This window comes from Elephas maximus, chromosome 6, assembly GCF_024166365.1.
Source record: "Elephas maximus indicus isolate mEleMax1 chromosome 6, mEleMax1 primary haplotype, whole genome shotgun sequence".
Classification (NCBI taxonomy): domain Eukaryota; kingdom Metazoa; phylum Chordata; class Mammalia; order Proboscidea; family Elephantidae; genus Elephas; species Elephas maximus.
Genome location: NC_064824.1, coordinates 127,485,152 through 127,510,737, shown reverse-complemented (window position 1 = coordinate 127,510,737; position 25,586 = coordinate 127,485,152). Strand labels below are relative to the sequence as shown.

At 39.7% G+C, this 25,586-nt stretch overlaps 1 protein-coding gene across 6 annotated transcripts in view; it reads left to right on the top strand.

Moving 5' to 3' along the window:
• The window catches only part of DOCK10 (dedicator of cytokinesis 10), a 310,282-nt gene that overhangs the window by 94,884 nt on the left and 189,812 nt on the right, over nucleotides 1-25,586 (top strand). For 2 of the 6 annotated variants that reach the window (XM_049888330.1, XM_049888331.1), the window contains exon 1: nucleotides 14,547-15,222. The exons of 3 other annotated variants lie outside the window; for them this stretch is intronic. In XM_049888330.1, coding sequence (XP_049744287.1) covers nucleotides 14,998-15,222 — 225 coding nt within the window. In that variant the 5' untranslated portion in view covers nucleotides 14,547-14,997. Of the gene's footprint in view, nucleotides 1-14,546; nucleotides 15,223-25,586 lie in introns of those variants that run through there. One more of the 6 variants, XM_049888329.1, reaches the window with a different exon arrangement.

The following is a 25,586-nucleotide window of genomic DNA, read 5'->3' as shown; positions in this document are numbered from 1 at the left end:
AGGGCCATATTAACTGTGCCCTTCTCTCCTGACATACTTAAAGCTCAGGCTTTTATACAAAGACTCAGCATTGGCCATGGACACATAAAATCAATCCAGAGAGCAGAGTGGGACAAAATGAAACATCAAGTATTTCCTCAAAGGGCTGTTTTTTCAGGGCTGGCTTTTTTTTGCACCTGTACACAAGCCAGAAGTAACTCCACATACAAAAAAATCTGAATTTTCAGATTTAATCAAGATAATTCTAGCAAAATAAGTGGGTGTAAAAACAGTGCCAACATTCTTTTCAATGCTTTGCTTACAAACCATGTCAAGGGTAGTGTCATCTAGCGAGAAGGCTTAGCTGTTTACTTATGAAATGAAATCGAGCAACCAATGAAAAACGAGGGGCATCTTTTGGGGGTAGAGTGTCTGGACCAGGTGTTGAGAGAGGGGTGCTTTGATTCCAGATGGTCTTTCATTTCCAATTGGCACTTTACATTAAAAAAATAAAAGCTATTCTCTTGGCCCAGTCCTTAGTCTATCTGAAAATGGAAAATCAAATTGCTGTATTTAAAAACATAGAATTTTAGAGATGAGAAGAGCTTTAGGACAGAGAGGACCATAGAAGTTATTGTTTTGCCCAAGGTCACTCAGCTCATCGGTGAATGTATTTTTCTTGAATAAAGGTGGCCTCCTGACTGCCATCTAATGTCCTTCTCACTGTGAACACAGATGTGCTCTGCCTTAAAAAAAAAAAAAAAAAAAGATTACTTACTGATAGCAGTCTTCACTCAGTAGTTATGGACACTCAGAGATAAGAAATGAGCACAAATTCAAAAGTGGTTTCTGAAAATATGACCCTTAGTGCCAACCAAAGCAAGAGGGATGCCCGTTTTAAATACTGCCAAAGGTAGTTTGATGCAATCTAGGTAAGAGATCTCCTTCCCAATGTATGTCACCCTTGCAAAAGAGACCAAAGCCAGATTAAATGTCTCCTTGTCAGTGTACTTGAATACCTTTCGGTGACCTTGGAAAGTTATGGAAAGGGAGAAGTGGAAGAGTGAGAAAAAGCAATTGCAGTGCCTTTTCTCCTGTTCGTGACATCAACTTGGTAATTACAGTGTTGGTATTTGCCACATGCCAGTAGGAGCCCCAATGCAGCTCAGACATAAAGACGATACTGTTTAGGGATCTGGGAATTTACAGTCTTCGCTTAGGCAGAAAAGTAACCATGAAAAGTTTTTACAAAGTGTATGATATTGGTTAAATCTTGGCTTTCTTAGCTTTCTTGGCATATGGGTCTTCGGTGTGGGATGAAGGGGGATGACAGAAATAAAATAATTGGAAGCATTTGTTGTTGTGCTCAACAAGGATTTAAGATGAAATAGCCAGTGCTGCAAGATGCAATGAGCACAAAGACATCAGTTGGAGAGGGACTGAATGTGCATGGGAGGAGGGGCTATTTAACCTGATGACCCACAGCCAAGCCCAAAGGGTCTTCTGGCCACTCCTTTGACTTTCAGAATTTCCTATCCCTGTCATGGCTGCTTTCAAAGTTTGAAAGCAGCTGGTGTCCTTTGTGTGCCTCCATCTCTCCCCTGTTGATGCTCAGTTGCCTGAAAAGCTAGGACTTTCCTGCACCCTTCTCCAATACACATACCATACAAGCCTGTTTAAGACCACCTCTTCAACAGAGTTGCCTCACAATCAGACAGCTACCATTCATTCAGCATTGTACTATAGTCCGGGCATTGTGCCATGCACTGGAATATAGTAAAATGCTCAATGAATGCACTAGAGCCCTGGCGGTGCAGTGGTTAAGTGATAGGGCTGCTAACCAAAAGTCTGACAGTTCAGATCCACCAGCCACTCCTTGGAAACCCTATGGGGCAGTTCTCCTCTGTCCTCTAGGGTCTCTATGGGTCTGAATGGACTCCATGGCAATGGGTTTGGTTTGGTTTTGGTTGGTGCCATGCACTTGTATAAATGTTCTCTTATTAAGCCTCACAACACCTAATGAGATAACCAAAACCAAATCCGTTGCCATCAAGTCTTTCGACTCATAGTGACCCTAGACGACAGATAGAACTGTCCCATGAGGTTCCCAGGGAGTGTCTGGTGAATTCAAACTGCTGACCTTTGTGTTTGTAGCCAAGCTTGTAACCACTATAACGCCAGGGCTCCCTAATGAGATAGGTACTATGTTTATCCTCATTTTTCAGATCAGGAAACTGAAGTCCAGAGAGGTTGGGTAACTTGCCCAGAGGCCCCCAGCAAGTAAGTAGGAAAACCAGAAATCAAACACAGCTCAGTTATCTAAAGCACAAAGGTAAATAGCACACTCCCAACTTGTCATGGGTTGAAATGTCTCCCCCAAAAATATGTGTCAGCATGGTTAGGCCATGATTCCCAATATTGTGTGGTTGTTCTCCATTTTGTGATTGTAATTTTATGTTAAAGAGTATTAAGGTGGAATTGCAAGACCCTTACCCAGGTCTTGTCCCTGAGCAAATGTAAAGGGAGTTTCCCTGGAATGTGGCCTGCACCAGCTTTTATCTCTCAAGAGATGAAAAGGAAAGGGAAGGGAGCAGACAAGGGGGACCTCATACCACCAGGAAAGCAGTGCCCGGGGTAGAGCAAGTCCTTTTGACCTGGGGTCCCTGTGCGGAGAAGAACCTAGTCTGGGGGAAGATTGATGAGAAGGCTGACAGGAAGAGAGAAAGCCTTCTCCTGGAGCTGACACCCTGAATTTGGACGTTTAGCCTATTTGAGAAAATACACTTCTCTTTGCTAAAGCCATCCGCTTGTGGTATTTCTGTTATAGGAGCACTAGATAGCTGAGATACAACTTTACCCATTAAAATGTGTATCGTTATATCCAATTTCTTGCTCCTTTGCCTAGGTGACCAGCTTACCCCTTCAGATAAAAACATGCTGTTATTGAAGATTATTCTGGCTTTGCTTCTTTTCCAGGCAGTGTGATGTCATTAGTTGTTTGCTGCCACTGAACCAGCTCTGACACATGGTAACCCTATGTATAACAGAATGAAACGTTGCCTGGTCCTGCGTATCATCATGCATCTTCCAGCACTGTATCAGACGGTATTCTGTTGTGCTGCATAGGGTTTTCACTGGCTAATTTTCTCACTGGAGCTTGTAAAACTGCAGTTCTCCTTTGAAACCTACCTGATCATTCTTTCCTGTTTTCTTTCTTTCCAGAGCACTTATCACCATAAGATACAGTATGAATTTTACTTATTTATTTTACTTATGGTGTGCTTCATCCACTAGGCTCTAAGTCTCCATAAGAGTAGAGATTTTTTTCTGCTTTGTTCACTGCATCATCAGTGACGAGAACAGTGCCAGCACCCAAAAGGCTTTTGGTATATATTTATTAAATTTAATGAAAAATTTAATGAAATTTATTAAAATTAATGAAAAATTTAATGAAATTTAATGAAAAATGAATGAAGGACTTGCATTATTGTGTTTAACAATGAACTTTGTACCTAACATTGTGCTTTGAAATATTATCTATTTATAAGAAATGTATAGTTTATAAATAAGTACAGTTTATGAGCGAGCTCAATTTTTTTTTTTTTTTCCTGCTACACATGAGATTAAAAAAAAACTGGGAGGTCATGGTCCCCAGACCTTCTATTAGCCCAAGACAGGAACCATTCCCAAAGCCAACTCTTCAGACAGGGATTGGACTGGACTATGGGACAGAAAATGATACTGGTGAAGGAGGAGCTTCTTGGATCAAGTAGACACATGAGACTATGCTGGCATCTCCTGTCTTGAGGGGAAATGAGAGAGCAGAGGAGGTCAGAAGGTGGCCGAATTGACATAATAAGAGAGAATGGAGGGAAGGAGTGTGTTGTCTCATTAGGTGGAGAGCAACTAGGAGTATATAGCAAAGTGTGTATGTAAATTTTTATATAACAGACTGACTTGATTTGTGAACTTACACTTAAAGCATAGTAAAAATTAAAAAAAAAAAGTCTGGAGGCCGCAAAACTAGGAGATAGTTTATTGGATTAGATATGAGAAGGATTGGCTCTAAAAATGACTGTTGTCATTGAGGGTTTTCCTTATTTTCTCTGACTCTCTCCTTTACTAATCATGATGTCCAATTCTAGCAATTGGTCTTTCCTGATGACATGTCCAAAGTAAGTGAGCCAAAGCCTTTGCTGTTACCGCAATTTTGTGGGTCAGAGCTGCCTGCTGCAGATAGCCAATTCCTGAGACAGGGATGAGGTGAGTAGCAAGAGCTTTAATGTGTATTGATACACAGGAGACAGAGGGGAATGATCTCCTCCAAAGCCTGTCTCCCCCAAATGGAGACTGGCTGAAAGCTTTATAGGGCAAAATCATGGGTTTCAGGAACTTGTGGAATGTCGTTCTCTCCTGAGGTGGTTCTGATGATCATGGTCTCAAGGTATCATCTCATCTGCCCAGTAGATGACTGGTCTTTCTGGGGTGGTTTTAATGGTTATGATCCCAAGGTATCATCTCATCTGCCCAAGGGGTGACTGGTCTCCTGGGGTGATTTTGGTGGTCATAAGACATTCTTAGATCATATCATTTTGTTTTTACAGTCTGAAAAGGACATTAGTCATTAGTAAAAATTGAACAAGGAAAAAGGAACTAAGCAGTCAAGAATTAGTTTAGAAGAGAGAAAAATGGTATAGGTCCTGTTCATGTCATGGCTGAACAGCCTATTCCATTACCATCCTGGAAAACCCATTCTCATAGACCCAATTAAATAGATACTCCTTATTGGAGCCCTGGTGGCACAGTAGTTAGATGCTTGACTGCTAACCAAAAGGTCAGCGGTTCAAATCTAGCAGCCACTCCTTGGAAACCCTATGGGGCAGTCCTACTCTGTCCTGTAGAGTTGCTATGAGTCAGAATCGACTCGATGGCAATGGATTTGGTTTTTGTTTGGCACCCTTATCAGAGCTATCTAGTCCTTGTTTTCCTGTTGTTTTAGCCCTTCTTGTCTGCCTGGTGAGTTGCATGGCAGATAGCGAGAGGTTAATGTGTCCTTTAATTGAGGACCTTGAGTGCACAACCAAAGGTCAAGACTTCACTGCACTGTACACAGCTAAATAAAAGAAATCCAGCAATTCTCAGCAATGCACAAAGGAGCTCTTGATTGAGAAGTCAAGACCCTTCCATTATTCTCCAATTTCCATAATGCAAGGCATAAACGCTTAAAGTATTATGTTAGCCTCATCTCCTCCTGATGGAGGCCTTACAAACAAAAATGCATTTTGTAGCCATTAAAAATGTGTTTTGTGGGGCTGGCTGGCTGCAGAGATTGTACCTAGGCTAACAGTCTGATCAACTAGCAACCAACTGTGGATCACAAAGGCTGGTTGCATGGGCACTCAGGGTTTGGCATTTACATGACAATTTGTTTCCTCATGAGAATTACTTAGCGAAAATGCTTTATTGCTCTGTTTGTAAAGACACATTCTTCTGCAGTAAACAGATCACCACAAAAATGAAACATATATAATCCTGATGTTATATAATTTAGCCAGTATTTCCATTGAAGCTCCACTGATTCACTGATAAGGGTGCCAGTACCGAATTAAAAGACCTTGGACTCAGCATGAAGTCCTGGTAGCGCAGTAGTTAAGAGCTCAGCTGCTAACCAAAAGTCGGCAGTTCAAATCCATCAGCTGCTTCTTGGAAACCCTATGGAGCAATTCTGCTCTGTCCTATAGGGTCACTGTGTTGAAATCAACTCAACGCCAGTGGGTTTAGTTTTTTTTTTTTTGGTTTTTGGCCTCCCCATAAAACTTGTGTGCAATGTAATTTTCAGGGTAATTATTAACAGTGGATGACATTCATATTGAAAGCTAGGTAATTAGCAATTGGAATGAATACAGGAGGGCAATTTTAGGGTCTTGTTTTATTTTAAAAGAGATAACTGTGGCCTGTAGTTAACTTTGCCAGTGTTTGGAAGCTGGAGTGAAATCCAAGCCAGCAAGCGAAGCCTTTGTCTCTGGGAAAATGACCGTTGGGCACAGTCCGTATGTGATAAAAGATAACAGCGTTGATTTAGAGCCTCTCAGCTCCCAGTTTCAGGGAGGCTATATTTTTGTGCCTCACTTCATTGTTTGTAGAAGAAATGATCTGGCTCAGCCTAGGATACCTTTCAGTTTTCTTTAAAGAGAGAAATAGTATTCCAGTGAAAGATTTTTTTTTTTTCCTGATGGGAAAAGAACGATATATTCTAGGTAAAAAATTAGCTCTGCAGCTTTTTAAAGAAAATTAACAATCCAGTTGGATATATTAGTATGAAACATAAGCCTGGAAAATCCTAGCTGTGGTATTTTGGTTGTTGCTGTTGTCATTATGATCCCTGGGTCTGGGGATTGAGTCGAAGGGGTGTAAGCTAGAACCTAATCTCTCTAAGAATGCAAGTTTGCCTCTTAGAGATTTCCTGTTTTACAGTAGACCAGGTTGAAGCTGGAATTATTAAAATACACATGTCTTCCTGAAGATGGTTAGATGCCTTTACTGTAAAACAGCAAAAACTTTGAGGTAAGTACCTAAATGTTGTTGTTAGGTGCTGCTGAATCGATTCCTACTCAAAGCAACTCCATGTGACACAGTAGAACTGCTCCATAGAGCTTTTTTGGCTGTAATCTTTATGAAAACAGATCTCCAGATCTTTCTCCTATGAAGCTGCTGGGTTGGTTCGAACTGCCAACCTTTCAGTTAGTGTTCCAGCCCTTAACCACTTGCATCAGCAGGGCTCCTTAAGTATCTAAATACTCATCAGTAGACTGAGAAAACAGTAAACCCTGAAATGAGTGTCTCTCATTTTCTAAATATCGTATTAAGATACCTATTGGTGAGATACATGAGTATCTCTGGGCTACAATTTTTCTTTCTGTAGATGGGAGTCTGTGACCAATATTAAAGTCCATTATTGAAAAGACGAGAAGTATAACCCTTTCCCTGATTGCTACTAGATTCTAAAATGGGCTCACTGATTTCTGTAAGAATTAATCTAAAGAATTAATCTGTAAGAAATTAGCTCCTTATCTCCCTCACTCATCAAATCCTGATTAAATTATAATTTTTACCTCCTGGGTCCTATTTTAATTCAACAATATAAGCAAATATCATTATAAATTGATATATCTGAAGGGCCATGAATAGAATTATAAATTATTTTAAAGCAGTGAAGATAATTTATGCCTCTTTGTATGTACAAAAACACACTCATCATACACACCACACGTACACAACTGCTATCTGTCTTTATTTGTTGTCGCTGTGGCTAACAGTCTCCCTCAGTGCAATTTATACTGCATGGCGGTCATTGATTTCCATCAAGTTTCTAAATATTTAATACTAAATGCAATGCTATGTGCATCTAGGGGGCCAGCTGACAGGGAAAACTGTTGTGCTCCATAGCTGTTGTCCACTGAAAGCTCTACGTTTAGAGAAAGAGGTTCTGATGTGTTTACCTCAGTTCTCTCAGAGGAATCTAAGGCTGTCTCATTGGTACCTTGCAGCTGTTCTATTGGGTTTACCTTTCTAGCAGGAAATAGTATGCGTCAGTGCTACTCACTTTCAGAGCACTTTCACAGGGGCCAGAATCAGGAGAGACCACAGTAGTGGAGGAAGTAGCTACATGCTGCATTACTTCCTTTACACAAGGTGCACAATGGTGAGCTAAACCCATAGATGCGCTGCAGGCCAGCTTCATTTTTTGTTTTTCCTGGGAGGGATGGCTGAGCAGCAAACTAAACCTACTGGCCAAGGGGAAACCTATTGGAAACAGAAGAGAAAAAAATAAGATGAAATGAGTTATGAAAACATTATCTAACAATGAAGAGGTGATCACACCAACTGCTGAGAAGCTAACAGGTGAAATAAACTAAAAGATAAACATGGAACAAAGAAGTAGTGAGTAGAGACAGGTGGAAATGAATAGGAAGTACTCTGCCAGTTGCTTAAATTGGGATTAGTGGGTTCAAGTATGACATCGTGTGTACTTTACTAAACCTTAACCATCGAGTTTTCAATTACTCTAAATTCCTCATGGTACTTTTTGGGTAATTGTTATTCAGTAGGTTCAGATGCATTGTCAAAGAAAGCCAAGTTTCTGCCCTCTGGTTTCATAGATTTGGAGATGATGTCGTTTGCACATTGTACAGCCTATTCAATTATTTGCACATATAATTGAACGTTTTAAAGATGATCTCCTAGCTTATTGCCTTAGTTTGTTTTCTGTGTTTGTATATTAAAGCCTGGAACATCCTATGGGGTAGTTCTACTTTGTCACATGGGGTTGCTGGGTGGCAGTCAACTCAAGGGCACCCGGCAACAACCTAACAACACATATTCATGTGACTTCTCCATTCTCATTCCTCTTCTTCTCACCCAGTTTTGTCTGTTTGGTTCTGCTGCCCCTTCCCACAACTACTATTCTATTTCTCACCTTTATTTCACTGCCAGCTTTCTTTTCTAGTACATGATCTATAAACCCAATTTGTATTTCTTCTCACTCATTTAGCTGCACTGCAACCTGGATCCCACTGCACTGCTCAGTGGGAACCACACTCAAAAGCCAAGAGTGACCTCCTCACCTACCCTCTTCTCAGCACATTCTTTTTTTATTGTTCTTTAAGTGAAAGCTTACAAATCAAGTTCAGTCTCTCACACAAAAACTTGTACACACCTTGGTATGTACTCCTAGCTGCTCTCCCTCTAATAAGTCAGCACACTCCTCCTCTCCACCCTGTATTCCCTGTGTCCATTCAACCAGCTCCTGTCCCCCCTCTGCCTTTTCATCTCACCTCCAAACAGGAGCTGACCACGTAGTCTCATGTGTCTACTTGAGCCAAGAAGCTCACTCCTCACCAGTATCATTTTCTGTCTATATAGTCCAGTCCAATCGCTGTTTGAAGAGTTGGCTTTGGGGATGGTTCCAGTCTTGGGCTACCAGAGGGTCTGGGGACCATGACCTCTGGGGCCCCTCCACTTTCAGTCAGACCATTAAGCTTGTTTTTTTTTTTTTTAATGAGAATTTGAAGTCTGCATCCTACTGTTCTCCTGCACCATCGGGGATTCCCTGTTGTATTCCCTGTCAGGGAAGTCATCGGTGGTAAACAGGCACCATCCAGTTCTTCTGGTCTCAGGCTGATGTAGTCTCTGGTTTACGTGGCCATTACTGTCTCCTGGACTCATATTTACCTATGTCTTTGGTGTTCTTCATTCTTCTTTGTTCCCAGTGGGTTGAGACCAATTGGTGCATCTTAGGTGACCGCTTGCTAGAGTTTAAGACCCCAGACACCACTCACCAAAGTGGGTTGCAGAATGTTTTCTTAATATATTTTGTTATTCTCAGTACATTTTTTATGTTAAAATTATTTTTAAAAGATAAATACAAAAACCAGCTGTTGTCCAGAATAAGACTATGTGGTAGAAAGAACCCTAAAGATGCCCCCCACCCAAGATTTCCATACCCTGGTTATTCAGTTAAATACTAATCTAAGTACGAGTGTAAAGGGACTTTGCAGAAGTGATTGAGGTTGTAAACTTAAGGTAGGAAGATTATCCTGGATCATCTGAGCTGTTGTTGGTGTTGTTACATGCTGTCAAGTCAGTTCCAACTCAGAGCGACCCTATGAGGCACAGAACAAAACACAGCCCTGTCCTGTACCATCTGCATAGTCTTGTTGTGTTTGAGTCCATTGTTGCAGCCACTGTGTCAGTCCATCTAGTTGGGGGTCTTCCTCTTTTTCAGTGACCCTCCACTTTACCAAGCAAGATGCCCTTTTCTAGAGACTGGTCCCTTTTGACACCATGTCCAAAGTATATGAGATGAAGTCTTTCTTTCCATCCTTGCTTCTAAGGAGCATTCTGGCTGTCTTTCTTCCAAGACGGATTTGTTTGCTCTTCTAGCCACCCACTGCCGTCGAGTCGATTCCGACTCATAGCGACCCTATAGGACAGAGTAGCTCTTCCAGCAGTGCCTTGTATATTCAACATGCTTTGCCAACATCATAATTCATCTGGGTGGACCCAATTTAATCACTTCAGTCCTTAAAAGCTAAGAAATTCCTTTGGTTAGAGTAGAGCGATGCTGCAGAAGATACATGTTGGAGGGATGAAGCATACTCAATACACCTCTTATAGAATTACAGAATAATTTTATGAAAAGAAATTAATGAACTTTACAATGTGTATAACTCTGTTTTATAAAAAATAAATAAGTTATGAACAAGCATGGGGACAACATAAGAGTATTAGTTGTTTGGCAGCTATATTTTCTACTATGGGGTAACAAATGACCAGAAACTTAGTAGTATAAATAATGCACATTTATTATCTCATAGTTCTGTAAATCAGAAATGTAACATAGCATTGCTGGGTTCTCTGATCGGGGTCTTGCCAGGCTGAAATAAAGGCTTCAGCTGGTGCTACAGTCTTATAAGAAGCTGCGGATACACTTTTAATCTTACGTGGTTGTTTTCAGGATTCAGCTCTTTGTAGCTGTAAAAATGAGATTTAGGAACTGCTAGCTGTCAGTGAGGGGCCGCCATCAGCTCCTAGAGGCTACCTGCAGCTTCCTGCCATGTAGTCCCCTCCAGAGACCCTGTTACAACATGGATATTTGCTCCTTCAAGGCCAGTATGAGAATTTGTCTCATGCGTCAAATCCCTTTCATCAGGAGGGGCCCAGTCTCTTTTAAGGGACTGATTAGGTCAGGCCCATCCAGGATAATCTCCCTTTTGATAATTAACAGTCTACCTCTTTGAAAGCTGAATTCCATGCAAACTTTTTTCACCTTTTTTCATATGGCATAACCCAACATTAGAGCAAAAGGTATCATATTCACAGTCCCACTGTGCTCAAGAAGGGATTATGCAGGGCACATACACCAGGGGCCAGAAGTCTTGGGAACCATCTTAAAACCCTGCCTACCACAGGACCAAGATACATTCCTGCCTGCTGCCTAGCACTGCCTCCCTTTGCCAGTATTTAAGGAAGCCAAGGCCGACAGCTAAGCAAAGGGAGAAGTGAATCCTTCTTGTATTGCAGAAGTTGAGGGGTCAGGGGGATTGCAGGATAGAGAACTGTGGCACCTAAACAGGAATAGAGAAGAAAAGAGATGCAAATATAAGAAAGAGGAGGAAGTCACTTAGGAGCTGCTCAATATTGTTGAATGCTTCGTTATGAGACAGTGTGTCTAGCGTCTAAAACCATGATTCTTGGGGACTTAGGGGATCCTGACAGGAGGGTCCATGGATGGCTTCAAAGGTTTGTGGCCCTTGACCACACATGCAAATTTCCTGAGTACTTCCATTTTTCTGGGGAATGGGCCCCTAACTTTCACTAGATTCTCAATTAAGTCCGTGGTCCAAAGGGGGTTGTAAAAGACTCTTTTCAACCATTAGAGTGGATACATCATCTTATCCCAGGAATCGGATGGTCCAGAGGAAGACTGTCATGGTAACATATAAGGAAAAAAATAAAATCTGAGAATTCGCCAGGTACCTACACATCTTAAAGATGTTAAAGAGTTTCTTAGAGAGTGAAATCTGTTTAGGGATAAAGAAACACGGTGGAAATTTCTAAATATCCAATGATCATTGACCAAGCAGACTTCAGCTCCATGAACTTCTTGGTTGGTTGCTGAAATCAAGTACAGAAAAATGATGTCTTTTACCTCTCCAGTTGTTCCTTTTTATAGCATCTTACTATTTTTCTGATGGTCTTCTGTAAGAATATACTGGAGTCTCCATGCTTAGAGAAGGAATGGTCAGTATCGCATTCACCTGTCTGGCACAAGCCACTGCATGACAAGGCAGAGAGTGGCTCAAGTCTGGGGTGTATATATATGTATATATGTGTATATATTATGTATGTGTGTATGTATATATATATGTTTCAGCTAAATCTAATTTATTGGGAAAAAGGGAATGGTCTGTGTCTGTAAAAAGCAGAGGTGATAAAGGGAAAGGGTTATTAATGAGCAGATAACATCTAGTCAACCCAGTGTTACTAGAATTATCTGGGTACATGAGGGTTTCCCTGGGGATTGCCACCTTCAATACAACATCAGAACTGTGCTTGCTGAAATGACTCCTCAGACTGAAATGAAAGTGTCTTACTCTGTTTTCTCCATGGAAAAACAGCAACAACAAGAAGGTAGGAGAATGGGATCGAAGGAGTTTGGGAGAGAGGGTCACAGTTTTAAATTGATGGCCAAGGGAGGCTTTACTTAGGAGAAGACATTTGACTAAAGACATGAAGGAAGTTAGGAAAAATCCACAAGGGTATTCATATTAGTTTCCTAGAGCCGCCATAACAAAGTACCACAAACTGGATGGCTTAAAACAACAGAAAGAGTTCTGGAGGCTAGAAGTTTAGATTCAGGGTGTCACTAGGGCCATGCTCCCTCTGAAGTCTCTAGGGGAAGATCCTTTCTTGTCCTTTCCAGCATCTGGTAGCCCCAGGCATTGTTTGCCTTTTAGGTGTATTACTCCAGTTTCTGTCTCTCTTCACATGGCCACCTTCTCTATGCATCTCTCTGTGTTCACATGTCTTTCTCTTTGTGTGTCTGTATCTCTGTGTCTCCTCTACTATATTTGAAAGGACACCAGTCATGTTGGACTAGGGCCCACCCTACTTCAAGATGACCTCATGTTAACTAATTATATCTGCAAAGACCCTATTTCCAAATAAGATCACTTTCACAGGTAGTGGGGGTTAAGACATAAATATATCTTTTCCTGGAAGAGACCACGCAACCCATAACACTGTCTTATATCATACAATCTGCACCATTACAACAGAAGTGTGTCGAACACTAGAAAGAGAAGACAAGGCTCTGAAACAAGAACCTCCACAAAAACCACAACATATTTACTCATTATTCCCCTACTCTTGTCACCCTCCCCCTTTCCGTCTGAAGCCAGAATTCTGACGTCAGCTAAGCATGAATGAAATTTGTGAGCTCGTTACCCAGCCTCGTTACTATTCTTTCTGAAAGTTGAAAATTTCACAGGATATCGAGAACTCTTTGCACATAAACAGTTCTTCTGGTAAAACAACTTGTCTTTGCATTCACAGTGCACTTAATACAGTGCCTTACACAAAGTTGCCCTTAATAAATGTCTTGGCACTGACACTCTGATGTAAGAAGAGAGGGCAGAATTATTCTGTATGTATTAACTTCGTGGTAGCTCTTCCTTGGGACTCTCTTGGGAAGAGTTGGTAGAATGTTCTTCTTCTATCCAGTAGGACTTTCTTCTTCTATGCAGGTGGCCATATATGTCTGTCCTCAGCGAAAATGTTCCTGGAACCATTTTGATAACCCGTATGGTGCATCCTGGACAAGCAATAGTTCTTTTAACATCTCTGTCTGGGCAACACTATTAAGTAGGACTATCCTACAGATGAAGAAGCCAAATCTGAAGGGAACTGAATGATTCTCTTTTCTAGAACCAACGGTTCTGACCAAAACAGTCATTTCTAGAGCCTATCTTTCAGATAGCTAATCTAATAAATTATTTCCTAGTTTTGTGGCCTCCCAACTTTTGTTAAAAAAAAAAAAAAGTTGACTCTGTATTCTATATTTTTATAAGCTATATAGTTCTTAATCAATAGCTAATATTTCAAAGTACAATATACATATAGGACAAGGTTCATTGTTAAACCCAATAATGTAAGGTCCTCATTCATTCTTTCATTAAGTTTAACAAATACATATTGAGAGACTTCTAGGTGCCCAGCACTGTTCTCCTCACTGTGGACACAGTGAAAAAAGCAGATGAAAATCTCTACTCTCATGGAACACCGAGTCTAATGAGGGAAGAAAGACTATAAGTAAAATATATTAGTAGTATCACATGGTGGTAGTGCTATGGAGAGGGAGAAAACAGGCAGGAGGGTTCAGGTGGGTTTCAGGGGAGACTTGCAGTGTTAAAAGCTCCATTAGGAAAACGAGCAAAGACTTGAAGCTTAGGGAGTGAATTATGTTGTGATTTGTAATCATCTGACATACAGACTGAAGGTGTCTGTGCCAATGTATTAAACATTAATATTAAATACTAATATTAAATATTAAGTATTGTTAGTTTCCTTCAAGTCATTTCTGACTCATGGTGACCCCATGTAGAATAGAAGGAAACATTACCCAGTCCGGCATCATCTTCACAATTGTTGGGGTGTTCAAGTCCATTGTTTTGGCCACTGTGAATTTTGAGTGCCTTCCAACCTTTTTTTTTTTTTTTTTTTCCAACCTAGGGGGTTCATCTTCTAGCACTATTTCGGACAATATTCTGTTGTGATCCAGAAATTTTTATTGGCTTATTTTCAGAAGTAGATCATCAGGCCTTTCTTCCTACTCTGTCTCAGTCTAGAAGGTCTGCTGACACCTGTCCACCATGGGTGATCCTGCTGGTATTTGAAATACTGATGGCATAGCTTCCAGCATCATTGCAACATGCAAGGCACCACAGTACGACAAACTGACAGATGGGTGATGGAGAATAAATATTAGCAAAATATAATTTCTTTATTTAGGTAACCATTATAAATTGAATTTTAATATTTTTTCTAAGTACCCTGATTGCCTTTCTTAGAAGGCCACTAATTTAATCTACACTTACATGAGCAACCGCTTTAAATGGAATTCTTGTACCTCAGGATATTATTACAGCTTACGTTTGGGACCTAGCCAGTTTTGTAAAATTTGGATGGCTGATTTTAGTGGCAGACATGGAGCCTTCTAATAAATAGGTTCTTTGACTCCCTCTTGATTTGGTTCTTTGGATGTCTCTGTATCATATGGTTTACTTAGCTGTGAGCAGTTCTCTTAAACATCCAAAGTCGCTTTTGTCTTAATTTAAAACAGGTGATTAGGGAGAATATACACACAAGAGCAGTATCTGAACAGCTGGTAGTTAGGCACTCACAGGAAGTGGTAACTTGTCAGTTTTTTTCCTTTCTGTTCAGTTATGTTAACGTAGCATGAACATTTCCCCTTTTCACCAGAGAAGAAAGATTGGTTCAGTCTGGTGGAGCTCCAGAAAGAAAAGTTTAAAGACATTGATAATTTCAACTATTTTTGACTCGAATTTCAGCAGTACAATGAGTTTCCGAGGAAAAGTTTTTAAACGGGAGTCCAGTGAATTTTGGAAGAAGAGACGAACAGTGAGGAGAGTAAACCCAGAAGAAATCCACAGATTTAGTTCCGTAGGTATCCAAATGTCGGTCTTTTGCTTTCCACCTTTCCTTCAAAACTTGTTTTAAAAAACATTTAGCTCTGGGGTGGTATTCTAACATCCAGTCCTGGGCAGAATCCTGTATGGAGTAGAAGCTACATTGAATTTGGCTTGTAAATGTCCTCTTATAATATTTTTGTTGAAGTCACATCATTTTCAAACTATGTATAATTCTTTGAACATATCAATAGGGCATTTAAATAGTTAAAACATTACTAGAATATTTGGAAATTTCCTAAGATTATCTTAATATGAGGGCACAAATTACAGTTTCTTGAGCATTCTCTTTATTAAAGGAAAGCCTACAGTTAATTGCCTAACTTAAGACTCCAACCAGTGACCTGTCTGTAACTGGGTTTCTAAAAAATATAACTGTTCTACTTTGATCAGATACCATTAAAGTATTTATTTTAAAATTCTAAGAAAGAACAATCCAAAATATTAAAGAATTTGGAAATAAGTATTCTAAAAGTAATCACTGATGAGTTTTAAAGGTTGAAGAGATTTGGTTGTGACTGTTAAAAAACATTTCTGCCTTATTGTTTACGAACCGAATGAGAGCTCTGGAGATTTGTATTTATCATAGGGCTCTAAATTTATATCTGTTAAAATTACCAACAGTTGAATATCAGAGCCATTTGCTGAAGCACTTCAGTGATTCACATGTAATGTGAAAGGCATACTTTATAAGATAATGGCTGTAACAACATTATCAGGTAGCTCATCTTACAAGAATATTCATTTTGCAGACGGCTTACTTTATTCTAGGGCAGGTTTTCAACCTGGGCAGGGTTGCCATTTTGGATGAGAGAATACTGTGTTGTAGAGGGCTACCCTGTACACTGTAGGATATTTAGCAGCATACCTGTTCTCTGCCTACCAGATGCCAGCGGCACTCCCTCCCCAATTGCGAAAAACAAAGATGTCTAATTGGCTCTGTTTGAGGATGGTTTCCCTAGGGTTAAAGAATCTTTGGTTCTTATAAACTCTTTAATCTGAGAACAGACGTGCCTTTAAAGAAATGTTTATATGTATGTAGTGTATGTGTATGAAAACCCTGGTGGTGTAGTGGTCAAGTGCTGTGGCTGCTAACCAAAAGGCCAGCAGTTCAAATCCACCATGTGCTCCTTGGAAACTCTATGGGGCAGTTCTACTCTGTCCTATAGGATTGCTATGAGTCGGAATTGACTTAATGGCAACGGGTTTGGGTTTTTTTTTTTTATATGTATATAATGACATTGTGGTTATTTTTGAATAGTCATTGAATCAGTATGAATTGGCAAATTAATGAGCAGTCACTCAGTCCTTTCCGTTCATAGTGGTTTTCTTTATACTTACAGTCTATCTGGTGGCGATTTAATGTGAATAGAACTTATCAAAGGTCTGGCCTATGAGGTTGGTGCCTGGATGTTGTTTGGTCGGTCAGTTTCTATCTCAGTAGTGATGCCTTTCTTAGGGAAACACGCATAGTCGGGCATCTCAAATTTGCCCCAATGGACATAGCTCGAGTCTTCCCACTTGGCATTTTGTAATTGTAATATGCAGAGTCCTAGGCCTAAATTCTTATTCCCCATTGGCCAGAAATAGGAGCCCGGTCTTGTCCTCTCTACTGGTCTCCTAAGAACCTCATTGTTTACCATCAGTCTGCTAAGAAGGAAAGCTGTTTGAAAAGCTTGTTTGGCTTGGGATTATTTTCATCTTTAGAACAGTCCAAACGAACAAAAAACATTATTTCTGTGCTGCATAGCTACATGTATCTTAATAGAATTTAGAATTACCAAGGGTTATGTCACCATGAGATTTACTTCTTCATGTGTCCATTAAAGTAGACAACCCACAAGAGAAGAACGTATCTGTCTTCCACAGACCACACATACAGTATTGACAATGGAACAGGCCCATGCGTCTCACCATATAATGAAGCTAATCACTCTATGAATGATCTTAATTGAATCTGAAATGTATTGCTACTGAGTACTATGGGGACGGCAGCCAGTCAGGACGCAGTGTTTTCCCACAGCGTTCAGTAGCAATGCATTCACATTTAATTAAGATCATTCATAGAGTGATTAGCTTTCTTCTAGGAAAGACACTGGGGACTTTTCTGCTACTGTTGCCTGCTTTTGGTCTGTGTAAGATAGGCATATCTACTTTTGCAGGTTCTCTTCTTTTGAGCAAGGGATTGTTGAATTCATCCTTAAGCGTTACCGTGAGATGTAGTTTTCATTTTGGAAAACAGAATCCAAGAAAGTGAAATGAGTAATTAGAGCCCTAAGCTATGAAACACATGTTTTGGGGTCATTCTGTTTGACTCTTCCATCTACCCACCTGCAGTCTGTGACCTTGGACAGGTTACTTAAATCACTGTGAGAATCAGCTTCATCTTCTGTAAAGTGTTCATAATGATTCCTGTCCTCCGTTAAGATTGTTTATATGTATTAAATTTGATAATGTGCATTCTAAATGCAGTTTGAACACTGTAAAGAGTTATAAATACTATGTAGTATTATTAAAATCGTGTAAAACATTTCTATTTCCAAAGGCAAGGAAAGTGGGGCACAATTGTAATGGGCATGCCTTTTTGGTGACTGTTGAAACCACTGGGCCATAGGTGACATCTTCCTCCTGAGAGCCTTTGTTAGTGACAAAGCCATTGAGTAGACACAGTTCTCCACTGCATCAGGCTGAGTGCTCGGGGGTTTCAGATAGCTCCATGTGTCAATGGGTTTTACCTCAGAAATGCCACGTTTTCTTCCTCCTCCCTGAGACCAGCTTACCGGAAGCCCACTCAAAAGTAGATTGCGCCTTCCACAGCACGCTGATCTAACCTTTCTGAAATCTAAACCAACATCCATAGGCTGGTTTCAGAGCTGACTCAGTAGGCTGGAAGGAAGAAGCACCTTAGGTGACAAAATGTCCAACAAATGAAGATGAGGCCTAAAGTTAGGTTAGAGAAAACAAAAACATTTTTTTTTTTGAACTTTCAGATAATACTCATATATTAAATTATAGGAAATATAATGATTATTGGAGATAATTATCATAGATTATATGTCTTTGTAATGATTTTTTTTTTTTATGGTGAAAACATACACAGCAAAACATACCAATACAATTTCTAAATGTACAATTCAGTGACATTGATTACATTTTCAAGTTGTACAACCATTCTCCCTATCCTTTTTGAAATTATTTTACTACTATTAACATAAATTCACTGCCAAATTCCCCATTTCCCCCTCCCTCCTACCCCCCCAAAAAAAAAATTTTTTTTTTTTCCTACCCCTGGTTATCACTGTTAGTTTTTGGTTTCTATGTAATTGCTTATTTCATATAAGTGAGATGGTACAGTATTTGTCCTTTTGCAGCTAACTTACTTTGCTCAACATGTTTTCAAGGCTCATCCATGTTGTGGCACGCATCAGGACTTCATTTCTTTTTATGGCTGAGTGATATTTCATTGTATGTATATACCATATTTTGTTTATCTATTCATATGTTGATGGGCATTTTCGTTGTTGATACCTTTTGCCTATTGTGAAAAGTGCTGCAGTGAACCTTGGTGTTTAGGTTTCTGTTTGAGTTCCTGCTTCTGCTTCTTCTGGGTATATACCTAGGTTTGGATTGTTGTTTCATGTGGTAATTCGATCAGGTGGATTTTGAACTCAACAAATCATTTCTTGGTCCAAGGCAAATTTAGTAGTGGTTTAATTTCATAGCAATATAGAAAGTTTATCCAGAACTCGGTGACTCCCTAAGAAGTATGCAACACAACCCTTGTGCCCTCGTGACCCAGGTTGACAGTTTGGTTTATGCTATTTTTTTTCAAAGTGCTGTTTGAACCTCTATATTTTACTCTGTTGGATTTTTAATTATTTTGGAGGAGCTTCTTATTAATCCAATTTTTAAGTGTATTTTCTAGGAAATGCATTCACATATTTTAATCCACTTATCACAGACAGCAAGCAATGTGAAAGAATGTAATTGCATTAGAAGAAGAGTGCAAGGAAAATGAAACTTCTTAAACCATCAAGTGGAACTACTTCCCTTAATTTTTGAAATATATATAGTGTTGTACAGTTGATGATTTGCTTTTTTTTAGCTTTCTATTTTTAATTTTTTTTTCACCGAAATCATTTAGTATGATCTCTGGTCCATATGAAGTCAATAAAAAGATAATTTCTTTCCTAAATTACATGTCCTAATTTGGAAAGATTAAATACACGATTAAGTTGAATTATCATATCAATCATCTGCATAGTCAGAAAAAAATGTGAAACTTATTTAAATAAATGTGATTTGTTATTTTAAAGTTGTTATAGGCCTGTGGCTCATTAACCTGCAGGATTTCAATGTATATAGAGGACTTTGGATGCATGTGAAAATTCTTCTTCTTCTCTTTAGTACTGCTCAGTTAGCGCTTAATTAAGAAAAAAAAAAAAAAAAAACCACTGCCATCAAGTTGATTCTGACTCATAGCGACCCTATAGGACAGAGTAGAACTGCCCCACAGAGTTTCCAGGGAGCGTGTGGTAGATTCAAACTGCTGACCTCTTGGGTAGCAGCCTTAACACTTAAACACTACGCCACCAGGGTTTCCATTAGCACTGAATAAAAAATAGATACATGAAAATGCAGACTATACACAGAGGATTGGAATGCCTCTACTGTACCTCCCTTTGGTTTTGCATTGTATTGTGCTGTTGTCTTTCCTCAGTTTTTTTTATCTCTGTTGGTGTGAACAGCCCTCCTCCCTGGTCATCTGTGTTTCATTCCTTATCATTGCCCTTTGTTTCACGCCAATGTTCACAGGGCCGCTAGCTATTTAAGGAGTTACAAGGATGTGTCTCAGGAACTCTGGGTCCTTGAAAGTCCAAGAGCTGTGAAATGAGACCAAATTAGGAATGAAACACAACTGAAGGCAGGAATGAAAGCTATAAATGGATGGGTTGAAGAAAGCAAAGCAGCAATAGACACCAAACCAAAAAAAAAAAAAAAACAAAAAAAACAAAAACCTGTTGCCCGTCCAGTCGATTCTGATTCATAGCAACCCTGTAGGACAGAGTAAAATTGTCCCATAGAATTTCCAAGGAACACCTGGTAGATTTGAACTGCCAACCTTTTGGTTAGCAGCTGTAGCTCTTAACCACTATGCCACCAGGGTTTCCCAAGAGAAACCAGGGATCTGAATTCAATCCAGACCACAGAAATGGAAAAGTATGGATGGAAACTTGATCTGGCCTAAAAAAAAAAAAAAAGAGTCTGGGCGCACACAAATCAGAGGATTCTGTGTAGGGGCTGTAGAAATAAAAGCAGCTAGCTCAGGAGCCACGCAGCTGCCCAGAAGCCACTTTCAAAATGGGTTTAGGAGAGTACCTGCAGCTTAACCATGAATGACCTTATTTTCCTTAAGGCTGATGATGAAGGAGGAGGAAGATTTGAACCAGGAGAGAAGCAAGGCAGAGGAGAGTTGACATGTCTGCCAACCCAGATGGGGCCTACCTATGTGACTACCAGTTTACAACTATCTGAGCATGAAGTGGACCCCTTGTTAGAGAGGAGAAGTACCAAAATGGATAGGAAGTAAGGCCATGATCCCAACACCTCTTTATTTCCTGGAATGGTGGCTATGGGACAAAAACTTTCTGAATATAGATATTCTCTCTGTGAGTGGCAGTTTCCATTGTGGTTCTTGACACAAACGTTATCTAGCATTCATCCTGTGGTTTCTAATTCTACACTTACATTTACTTTTCTTTATTTTCCTTACCCTTTTATAAATAGAGCCCTGGTGGCATAGTGGCTAAGAACTCAGCTGCTAACCAAAAGGTTGGCAGTTCAAATCTACCCTGTTCCTGGGAAACTCTGTGGGGCAATTCTACTGTGTCCTGTAGGGTCACTGTGAGTTGGAACTGACTCGATGGCACCTAACAACAACAATTTATAAATATATATTATATATATATTTTTCTTTCGTCCCCTGGCCTTACCCCTGCCTTCCCTGAGATGCCCAGTGATCTCACACGGGCCCCTTGCTTCTAAAGTCCTTCATTGCAGATCCTCATAAATGAACCAAGAATCATACCCTAAATGACAGCTCTATTCCAGAATCTTACCAAAAGGGGGAAAAAAAAAAAATCCGCTTTTCAATTTCTGCAAAGCCATCTTCTGTGCTAGTGGAGTGGAGTGAACAAAGTCTTCAGTGTCTGAGCTGGGTTGAAGTATCAGTTCTACTGCTGAGTTGCTGACCAAGTTTTCTCATCTATAAAATAAAGTAATGACAATCTTTTCAAAGGTTGATAAGGATATTCAATGAGAAAAAAAAAAAGAGAGAGAAAGAAAAAACCAAACCCATTGCCGTCAAGTCAATTTCAACACATAGGACAGAGTAGAATTACCTCATAGAGTTTCCAAGGAGTGCCTTGGGGGTTTGAACAGCGACCTTTTGGTTAGCGCCCATAGCCCTTAACCATTATGCCACCAGGGTTTCCATTCAGTGAGAGAAAGTGTTAAATACTTATCATGGTTCTTGCCATGTGATCATGATGCCATGTGATCATGATAAAAATCCAAAAAAACAAATCCATTGCCTTCAAGTTGATTCTGACTAATAGCAACCCTATAGGACAGAGTAGAACTGCCCCATACAGTTTCCAAGGAGCATCTAGTGAATTTGAACTGCCGACCTTTTGGTTAGCAGCTGTAGCTCTTAACCACTACACCACCAGAGTTTCCATCATGATGGTAGTAGTAGAAAAATAATAACCATTATTAGCATTTATGAGATAAATTATTTAAAAAAATGGTGACTATTGCTACTATTATTAAATGTTTTGGTGTTTGCTGTTTCAATAAGCAGACATTTATGAGTTAGTTTAATATAACAAATACAGAAAATGTGACTCTTAAGAAGAATGTGGCAGAATGAAGGAAGGTGATCTGGGGCTAATAGTAATGGCTAAGAAATGCCTGGCCTATGGTATACCATAGGGATATGCTAGCACTTCTAATACAACCCAGGATCTCTTAAGAGGAGCAAAATTCTAGTCTATGACATTGTCAGCACTGAGGGCCAAACATAGATCTAAACTCATATTCTGACTTCTAGATGTTCTGGTGTCATAGGAGAGTGATGAGTTGAATGTGTCAGTGCTACTGGAAAAGATAAGGTTAGCTGCGCTAAGTGTATTACCTTGGAAAACCAAGAAGGTACTTAAGTCTCCCATTCCTAGGTTGTATGATATCTGATGTACTTTTAACTGTATGAGAGGATGTTGGAATAAATTAGTAATACGCAAGTGTTATTGTTATGTACCGTCAAGTCAATTTGGATTCATAGCAACCCCATATGACAGAGTAGAACTTCCCCATAGAGTTTTCTTGGCTATAATCTTTATGGAAGCAAATCACCAGGTCTTTCTTCTGTGGAACAGCTGGGTGACTTGGAACTGCCAACCTTTCAGTTAGCAGCTGGGCACTTAACCGTTGGTGCCACCAGGGTTTAATACATGAGTTTACTAAACTTAAATTCCTGCCCACCAAAGATAGGAGTCATTGGCTAAGGGAGGTTCTCTTTTAAGACCATTCCACTCCAAATAAACATAAGCTGAAGAGACAATAATACTTATAATAGTGCTGCGCCTTGTAGTGCTGCGCCTTGGAGTCCCTGAGTGGTGCAGTTAAGTGCTCAACTTCTAACTGAAAGGTTGTGAGTGAGAATGCATTCAGGTGTCTCCAAAGAAGGGCGTGGCAGTCGGCTTTCAAAAGGTCACACCTTTGAAAACCCTACGGAGTACAGTTCTACTCTGCAACATATGGGGCCACCAAGAGGCAGACTGAACTCAACTTTTTTTTGTTTGTCTTTTCTTCCCATTATGTTGTGTTAGAGTTCTGTAGTTGCAAGGAGAAGGAACATACTTTGGCAAACAAACAATCCAGAGAAGTGAAGAGAAGATAGAAAGACAGGCTTGGAAAAGAACCAGGAGTAGAATTACAGCACTTTGGAAAAAGCAGGAAGCAGGGTGGTCTTGGTGGTTGGAACTAATAGACAGTCTTGAGAGAGTGCAAACCCAGAAATGAACAAATTCCAACCTTTTTCCCTATTTTTGCATCACTCCATCCAAGATTCAGAGTTCTGGAGGGAAACATTGAATGGGCCTTCCTCAGGTCACATACACTTGGCCGCAGGAAGCAGGGCCCTTTAATTGTCAGCCCTGCTAAGGCTGTTCCTAATATGGGTAGAGGGGGGAGAGAAGTGAACCCTCAAAAGAAAATTAAAATTCTAGTTTTAATTAAAATACTAACTAAAAAAAAAAGAAAAGAAATCAGAATGGGTGCTGAGTAGACCATAAATCAACAAAAATCCACTATGTATATTCAATTTCACATGTCCCAGGGTGAAAAAAAAAGTTAGCTGTCATCATGGGGTGGTTTATTGAAAATATAGGATGCGTGTGTGTTGTTAAATTATTTACATTTCTATGTGTATGTGTGTGTGTACATGCATATGTGTGTCTACACACATACAAACTGAATTTGACCTGTGAGTCAAAGTTCATTTGTGTGACTGCTAAAGCACTAAAATAGCATCAGAGCTTAAACTGGGGGCAGCTTTCATTACCGACTTCATATAAATTAATCTGTAATCCCGAGCAATTTCTCTGAGGCCAGACTGATAATTGGGTTGTGATGTATTTTTAGTGATATTTATTGTTTTTCAGGTGTTTCTAAAAAACTAAGTGAGACATGCAATTTAATTTGATTTAGATTTTGGATATTTTCTACATCTTTATAAGTACCAGTATGAGACTGAAAAAGAGTCTTTTTTTTTTTTTTTTTTTTTACCATATCCCACCTCCCCCCAAAAAAGTATGAATTTTGAGAGAGATGGTCAGATTCTAAATTTACTTAAAAAGGAAATAAGACCTCCGAAGTCTGAATTCAGTTGGAGAGTACATCTTATATCATAAAGCCTATCAAGCTTATTTGTGTCGTTGGTTTCCCTAATGAAATTAAAGGTTAACAAAATAAAATGTTCTAATTTTTCGAACGATAATGCTTATGTGGAATCTGGTGACTAATCGTTCCTTCTATTTGAAAAGGGCTTTGTAGTTTACCAAGGTAAGCCTCCTTTAGGTCATCACTAAAATGGACTAAGACATTTAAAGAGTTACTACTGGTTGATGTCTTTTGAGATCTATGTCTGACTTTGTTACCAAGGGAACCATTTCCAAATTCAGCCTAATCTGAGCTTGCCCAGCTGTATAGTTCTTAACTTTGATTCAGCTAGTGTTTTTCCATTCTCCTGAAACTGTGTGGCTCAAACAGAGAAGGTTAAAGGGTCAGCATAATATGGCTTATTTCCTGTTCAATCATTTCCTCTTGAGTAGGAAAAGTTCACCTCGCTTTCTGTAGCTCAAACATTTGAGAGATTGTCCAGCTGAACACTCCCTCTGATGAAAGGCTGAATTAAGTCTGTCACAAGACCAAGGGCTGACAGCTGTGGTTGTAGATCCAGCTGCACTAACTCTATCCAATTTTCTCATTTGTTTTAAACACGAATCGTGTGGAAGTTGGTTCCCTTCCAGCAGCATGAAGTCCAAAGGGTCCTGGGTTAAGTTAAGGTCTAAAGAATCCATGTGTTTCTTAGATCTTTTATTTCTTCTAAAGTTCAAACAGTCGTCTTGATAACACTGAAATTAGTTAACAGCTGTGTTGTTTCTAATTTGCTTTGGAGATTGCAAGATTGGAATTCCTTTTCCAGACCCATTGCCATCGAGTCAATTCTGACTCATAGAGACCTTATAGGACACAGTAGAACTGCCCCATATGGTTTCCAAGGAGCACCTGGTGGATTTGAACTGCCAGCCTTTTGGTTAGCAGCCATAGCTCTTAACCACTACGCCACCAGGGTTTCTAGAATTCCTTTTAGGGTCTCTCTAAAGACCCTGTGGATCGTCACTGTTAGCTCTTTGCTTGCCTATAGGCCAAGATGTGAAAAGAATTTTTAAACAACTGGCATGTCATGCTCCAATATAGCCTACTTGATTGCTCCTAAAGTAAATATCTATTTTTGTTTGTTTCTCTGTGTCATTAACTGAGATGAATAGTTTTGTAAGCTGAAGAAGGCATTGAGATAGAGGGTTAATTCTGTTATGCATATTCAAATTAGAAGAAAGATTCGGCTATCTAGAAACAACAGGGAGTGATTGAGAAAGATTGAGGAAGTCTGCCTTGCATCATTGCATGTCACGGAAAGAATATAAAACTTCTCAAAAGGTAAGGGACAAAACTCTTTTCATAGTAAGTGTTTCTTGAAAAGATCTGCATTTCTGA